Source organism: Brassica napus, chromosome C7 (assembly GCF_020379485.1).
Source record: "Brassica napus cultivar Da-Ae chromosome C7, Da-Ae, whole genome shotgun sequence".
NCBI lineage: Eukaryota > Viridiplantae > Streptophyta > Magnoliopsida > Brassicales > Brassicaceae > Brassica > Brassica napus.
Window position 1 is genome coordinate 38,796,083 of NC_063450.1, and position 8,014 is coordinate 38,804,096.

General features: G+C 35.3%; 1 protein-coding gene across 1 annotated transcript; it reads right to left on the reverse strand.

The window, feature by feature from the left end:
- Positions 1 to 3,311: 3,311 nt before the first annotated feature.
- LOC106410672 (aquaporin TIP1-2-like) lies at positions 3,312 to 4,609 on the reverse strand. Its single transcript, NM_001316109.1, is given in 2 exon segments — positions 3,312 to 3,902; positions 4,214 to 4,609. Coding segments are annotated over 2 exon segments (762 nt in total). The 5' UTR covers positions 4,601 to 4,609; the 3' UTR covers positions 3,312 to 3,527.
- Between the last annotated feature and the right edge of the window lie 3,405 nt (positions 4,610 to 8,014).

Consider the following 8,014-nt stretch of genomic DNA (forward strand, 5'->3'; position numbering starts at 1 on the left):
CGATGAACGATACGGTCTGGAAGGAGTTGTGTGCGCATTGGGATAAGGAGGAGACGAAAGAAACTTCTTCCACCAACTCCACCAACCGCAGGAGCGACCGTAAAGGGAAGGGCATCTACAAGCATAACTTGGGTGCTCAATCTATTGCCACTCTCGGAGATCGCATTGTAAGTTCAACCGCTTTTTCTTCAATTATTTGAGTTTTAGAATTTAAATTTATTGTGCATTTCTTCTAATTTCTAATGTTTCTTTAATTTTATGTTTTTTTTCAAGGCGGAAGAAAATGATGGCGAGCCGGTCGATGATCTCGCCCTAATGAGGAGGGCGTATACCAACAAGAAGACCGGCCAGATTGATGACGGTCTTGTGAGGGACGTGGTCGACCTGGTCCAAACTCAGGTGGTAGACGAAGTGTCTCAGCTTCAAACCGAGGATGACGCTTCGACGGCTTCGACCAACTTGTCCCGGTTTCGAATCAACGAAATCGTTGAATCCGTAAGTTCTTTTTTTTTAAGTTCAATTCATTTATTTCTTGGTTTAAATTTCTAAATTTGGCTTTTTTCTATTCAGTCGGTTCCAAAGAAGAAGGGACGTTTGTTCGGTTTGGGTCGTCGCACCCGGTCGGTTCCTCCTTCTTCTGCACCACCGCCCTTTGTTGATCCAGAAGTACTTACGGCTCAGTTGAAGGACAAAGATGATCGAATATCTTTGTTGGAGACCCAGATGGCGGCTCAACAGGCGGGCTATGAGGCACAGAGGAGGCTGAACCAGCAAATGATGGAGATGATGCAGAGGATGTACCCGAACGAGGTGTTCCCGGACGTGCCAGACCCGTAGTTTTTTTTCCCCAATCTCGGAATGTTTTATTTTTATTTGTGAAACTTTGAATATTAATTAGTATGATTTCAATTTTACTTTTAATTTCATATTTTCGAATTTAAATTTCAGAAATTTTATTTTTTCAAAAAAATTAATATTTTTTACATTTCGAGGAAATTAATTATATTTTTCACTACATCGATCGATGCGTTTTTGAACAAAAACGCATCGATCGATCCGTTTTTTTTTTTAAATATAGCGAGGGACATTTCCCTCGGAATTTTCCGAGGGACAACTCCCTCGGAAAATTCCGAGGAACGGATCCCTCGGAATATACCGAGGGAACAGTTCCTCGGAATAAACCGAGGAAAAAGTCCGTCGGTATACTCCTATCGATCGATGTATATATGTCCAAACACGCATCGATCGATGAACTTCCGAGGAATAAATCCCGACGAAGTTCTACCTCGGTATATTCCGAGGACTTTTCCGACAAACAAGGGATCCTCGGAATTTTTCTCGGAAATTTATTTCCTCGGAATTCCGTCGGAAAATTCCGAGGGATTTCAGAGGAAAAAAGAAATTCCGAGGAATTATTTCCGACGACGTATTTCGTCGGAATTGCGTCGGAATAACGATATTCCGACGAAATTCCGACGATTTTTTTCCTCAGAATCCTTGATGTTTTCTTGTAGTGGGTTTACAATCTATACCAGTTTTGGAGGATTCTTTTCCAAGATGATATTGCGCATATCATCATTCTAACTCCATATTCAAGGATAACATTATTATGATATTAGTGAGTCTATAGATCATTATTTGGATGTTCCTTAATAGTTACTTAATATGTAATGTACGGTTTGTTCGGAAACATACACTAAAATTATACTATAACACATTGACTTCAAAATTAAATTTGGGTTAAAAGTTTTTGGACAGAATTTAAAAAACATTGAAGGCCAAGTCCAAGAGATTACATTTTCTAGTTATTTTTGGGAGAACAAATTCGTAATAATAAGACAACACAAAATTGGCTGGGATGCACCGAAACAAAAAATCAGGCATGTGCACACACTGATGTACTCCTTATTCGGAATATCTCTCAATCAATTCGGGTATCGAACTTAATTTCACCGTTATATGAAATTAGGAAACTAAATGTTTTATTATCTTATTGCTTTTTGCTCTTATAGATGTAAAAAAATGCTTTTTAAAAATTAAAACTAATTTAAGAAACAGATCTAAAATTTAACTGGTTTCAAGTTTTCTTTTAGATTTTATTAGGAACAATCGACATCAACTTCTTCTTTTTTTTTTGTTTATAAAAAGTTTGCCATCAATGGCAAAGCATATAGATTGGATTTATATGGAAAGAACAAAAAGGAAGGTGTGAGAAATTAAGTAATGCATGGTGCGGTGTACGAATGGTCCAACGTTGCACATGGCAATTTGCATCTTGCATATATGAAATGCATCTGCATGTGTATATAATAATGTCTTTAACTCTTTGATCGTGGTTTGGTAAGCCTAGACCTAGCTAATAGTGTTAGTTATAGCCTATCTTCGCAAACTTCTACGTATAAACTATCAAAACTTTGGTCACTTGTGTAAGTTGTAACGAAACTTTGTATTTGACACTCTATTTTCAAGACAATTATGTAAACAACTAAACATGGTGAGGTTAGGTCTAGAATGGTCCGTGTCCACTCGTTTCGAGAACTTCCTATCCAATTTACCCTACAAGATTTGGCGAATCTATATGCCCATCCATTTGATTTCTATTCACGTTTCAAAAGCAAACAAAATGATATCGAAATGCCGAAAATGTCCCCAGATATTCCCGCCGAAATGTTGGAAGAAGAATTCAGAATTCAGCAAAATAATAAATGTTGAACATGGAGCGAATCGATCAAACATGTTGCTAGGGACCGACCCTTTTTAATACCACTACAATAAAACGCTAAATTGAGAAATTTGAAAATTGAAAGCTCACGCCATGTATCCGTGGAGTTATTTCTGTTTTCTTCTCATTTTAATGAAACACTAGAAATAACGAGGTTTAGTTGTATTACCATAGTACATGTCTATATAAAAGTCTATTTTGGATAATTCTTGTAAATAATTAGTAATATATATGGTGATTTGTTATCAATAATCCAGATTCCTGCCCCAAACTCCACTAGTTAAAAAAAGGAGAAGAGTAAGAGCATGAGATTTTCATTTTCCCATGTTTGAACAGTCATGGGTTTGCTTGCTCTCTATTGAGGAGTGCCCATTCCCATCTAGCCAATTGAATTGTTTGATCTAAGTAGACAAAACATTGGCTTTTTAGGACATCAGCAGTGGTTAGAAACTAATGGAATCTCTTAAATAAATATTTAATCATATTTTATCTTTCTAATAATCGAAGGCGCTAAATTTGTTATATTTGGCATTCGAGTTTTTCGAAATTTTAAAGAAGTTTTTTCTGCAAAAACTATTAGAAGCTTGGGTAATTCACATTCCCTGGTTTTATCATTCATAGTCATCAGTACCGTACCGTACCGTACAATACAATTGCACAAAAGCATTCCAGGGAACTAAAACTCCAACGACAAACCCAAATACACAATAAAATCAACATACAACGATTCATCTAAAAAAGATCCAACGACCCCATTACGATGCGAAATAAAAACAAATCAAATCATATTGAGTTTTGGCAGTCTTCAGTAATCAGTGGTGGGCAATTGCTCGTGGCCGTTTTGGTTGATGAAGACAAACTCGTAGATGAGTCCAGCGAGTCCACCACCGACAAGAGGACCAGCCCAGTAGATCCAGTGGTTGGTCCACGTCCAGCTCACGACGGCTGGTCCAAAAGCCACGGCTGGGTTCATGGAGGCTCCGCTGAAAGCTCCACCGGCGAGGATGTTAGCTCCAACGATGAAACCTATGGCGATTGGTGCGATTGTTCCGAGACTACCGTTCTTGGGGTCAACGGCTGTGGCGTAGACGGTGTAGACGAGCCCGAAGGTCATCACGATCTCGAAGACGAAACCGTTTAAGGATTCAACTCCAGCAGAGAGACCAAAAGCTGGAACTGCCTGAACATTTAAAAAAAGGAAGGTTTGATTACTTGTCCAATAAGTTAGGTCAAAAGCGTGGTTTTAGTTGGAATATTCATACAAACCGAACCCAAAAAAAACTTGGTCCAAAACAATTTTAACTAGTTTGATTGTTTTTATTTTTCATTTATGTGGAATAAGATCAAATCCACAAATTTTAACATTCTTACGTAATTAGGTAAAGTAAAACACATTTTACAAGAAAATTAAACCTAATTGTACTCATTTTCTAAAAGACTAAAACCATTAATATTAATAGCGATTTAGTAATTAGACAGTAAGGACGTTACCAAGCCACCGGTGGCGAATTTAAGGAGGAGACAAGCGACGACTGAGCCAAGAAGCTGAGCAATCCAATAGAGGATACCACGGAGGAGAGTGATGTTTCCACCGACGAAAGCACCGAAGGTAACGGCTGGGTTAACGTGACCACCAGAGATGTTAGCACCGACGGAAACAGCGACGAAGAGACCGAAAGCATGAGCTAAAGCAGCGGCGACGAGGCCTGAAGGAGTGGTCGCACCATTGTCAGTGAGCTTGTTGAAAGCGATTCCGGATCCTGAGCCGGCGAAGACAAAGATCAAAGTGGAGATAAACTCAGCGAGTGCCGCCCTAAGTGCGCTGGGGTGAGTCACTTCTCCTTGGACTCCGCCGATGGCGATGTTTCTGATCGGCATGATCGGTGAGAATTAATTGGTTTGAAGTTAAAATGTTTTGAGAGAGAGAGAGTTATGGTTTATTTGTGTAGTGATTGGTCTGATTTTCGTTTGTGTGTTTAGGCATATATATAGCCAAGTTTGTGTGTGTGTCAAAGTGTAGATAACGGCGATACAGAATACAAACTACTAGGCTACTATCTTTGTAGAATATTCGAGCCAAAAAGGTTTATATAGCATGGAACTTCTAAAAATATCTGAGTGTAATTGTTTTTGAAAAACATAACATAACATGTTGAATTGTCTCTCATAATTATATAGTTTACCAATAAAGATACTATTCCAAAATATATTTCTACCATTTATTTCATATTATTAGGAGTACAAATGTTTATCCGAACTTACTTGTTAAAGAAGTTAAAACCAAAGGTGTTTTATTTTTCTATGTAAACTAGACATGGTCGGTTAATGTTGTTCCTAAAAATAACTCTTTTACTGATCAAATTTTGATTTAACCATACAACAAAACATTATACTTTGTTGCGATCGGAAAGAATACATGCTCCTATTTCACAGTAAAAAGCCATATTGTCAGTATAAGTTGTTGAAAAGGACTGCTAAAGTTCTTTGTTTTAGCAAAGAAATTGGCAAAGATCGTATGATACGGTCGAACCAGACCAAAAAGCGGTTTGCCATCAAACCGCGACGATTAGAGGAAAGGGAAGTCACATGGTTGGTCCCATTTTGATCACGTGTCGGTCGGTTTATAGAGAGATAAGGTTAGTGAATGGGATACAGTTGGCTTTGTCACTGACCAATCACAAGTGCCAGCCTGTCCTTACTCCTTTCCACTTTTGTAGACCATTACTTTCCTTAATTTTCTCATGTTTTTATTTTTCTTTGGTGCCCATATTCATATCTCTTGAATCTTCTGATTAACTGTGTTCATCTATAATCATTTTTATTATTTTCTCCTTTTCTTTTGCTGGGAAATTATTTCTAGTTACTTTCTTGATTTCTCTCATTCTTCTTATATTAGTTCTTGATTTATCTCACCCTTCTCATAAACCATTGAGTATATGCTTCGAAAATGAAATAACAAATAAGTGATCCTATTATAGATTCTGTTTCATCTTGGTTCAACTATTTTTGTAATAAAATAATGAATCAGCAATTGTTTATACTATATCTATTATTACTTTTCTTTTAAGATAGATTTAAGAACATTTTTACTGAAATTATTTTTAAAGTTTTTCACTGATAAAAATGAAAAAAAATATTAAAATGAGATGAGATTTAAAAAGTTCAGAAATTCTGAAAACAATTGATATTATATCAATAAATTATAATAAACAACTATGTAATAAGAAAATTATGATAAACAACTATGCAATTTAAAATGTATAAGCATATTGTTAGTAAATCAATAAGATACTATTACTATCAACAATGATGTTCTTGGTGCAACAATTGTTACGAGACCGAGACATTATTATTCACTATTGTCAAATCAAACTAATTATTATAGAAGAACGCAATAATGGACGGGCCTGTGAAGCTTTTTCTCCATTATAGCCGTCCTGACACAATGGCCGGTGGCCAATTTAGACCTCTCAAGTTTTCTTTTGTTCCCAGATATTTAAATAAAGGAATGCTTTACGAAGATGTTGAAATTTCGTAAAAGTTTTACATAAATATTACCGTTAGAAGTTTTTTTTGGTTCAAGGGAACCTTTAAAGTTATGCAGCTGTGATTACATTGCTTAAAAATTATAACAGTGGTAAAATAAATTGTGCGAAAAATATAGTTTATGCAAAACGGATAGCGGATACAAAAGACTAACGAACGACAACAATGAATAACGAGTAAATTGACTGCATGTAATTAATAACTATTGAGTTTTGACCAAATTTCATACTGTCAAGACTGTATTAGACGAATTTGAACTCAAATGGTTGCGCAGATGATACTAACATAAACCCTAAGTTATAAGCTTTGAACAGTGATCTTTACAGTATATTAGTTGATAACACTATATAGCTAGTTAAAACGTATGTTCAAAATGAGTAAAAACCAATCACGTGTAGTGTAACATATTTTCTATATGAAGAAACCCGTTTTACTGTCTCTTTGTTATTTTAAAGAACTCTTGCATGGTATAACAATTACCGATATAAATCATTGATATACTAATAGAAACATACATAAGTAATAACCCACAAATTTACAGCATTTGTGAAACTTGTTTAAAACATATGGAACTCATAAGGCAATTCTATAATAAAAAAACATACGGAACTTATATAAAATAATTTACCAACAAGAACATATATATTTTTATAACATATTGTTTTTACCAACAAAACATATATATTATCATAATTCTGTATGTTGGATTACAATCTTCCATAAACTAATACAGTCGTGCTACTATGATTACATAATTTTACTATTTGAAGACTGTATCGCCAGCTTAAACCATATCGATTTTTAGCCGAGGCATTGCTAAAGAAAAAAAACATATACAGACAACTGAAAGAAAAATTATTTGAGTGATCAGGATAGAGTAATCTATTAGACCGGAAAAGGCCAAAATAATACTACTATTACTAACGATTGGGTCACAAGAATATGCTTTTAGGAAATGAGTCTAGCTAAACTTACGCTTTCATAATCAATCAAGGACAAACAAACAGATTAGGTAAAGTATATTTAAAGATAATGAGAGAATCTAATCATTTCTATGAACTTTTAATACTTCATTAAGCATTAACGAAAACAAACAAATGGTCGCGGTCGCGTAAACGTGGAAATGTGTGGGTTTATTTTTGGATTCTTTAAAGTTTAGATAGGGTTTAGAAATCTGAAGTTATCTACCTATTTACAAGACACGATAAATGGTGTGGAAGTGCTCTTGTTTCGTGGCCGCTCATGCTCATATGCTTAATTAGAATTACTTGTGTAGAGTTTATATATATGGTTTCTTCTTATAAATTATGGATACTGTTTTTGTTTGAATTGAACATAATATATGCGGAGCATAAGATGGTAAATAGTTTTAGTGGACATAATGATCTGATGGACAACAGCAATCTAGAAGAAGCCCCAAGACTACTAACAATAGGGCTCTTGAATAATTTTCCAACATCTTAAGAGCAACCTCGTCAGGGTTTCTTTCTCCTAAAATAAGAAACTTTCGGTTAGATTTCCCGTAAAGCTTAAAACCCCGCAATTACATACGCATATATAATATATACATACATATACATGTATTTTAAGAACCTAGAAACAAGAAACCTCCAATAAAATTGCTCTAAATGCTACAACCAGTTGAGTTTCCAAAGTAATACATGTGGATTACATTCAGTTGAATGTTTTCAACGCGCTGAATAAAACTAAAATTGGCCCAACAATGATACATTACAACATATGAAA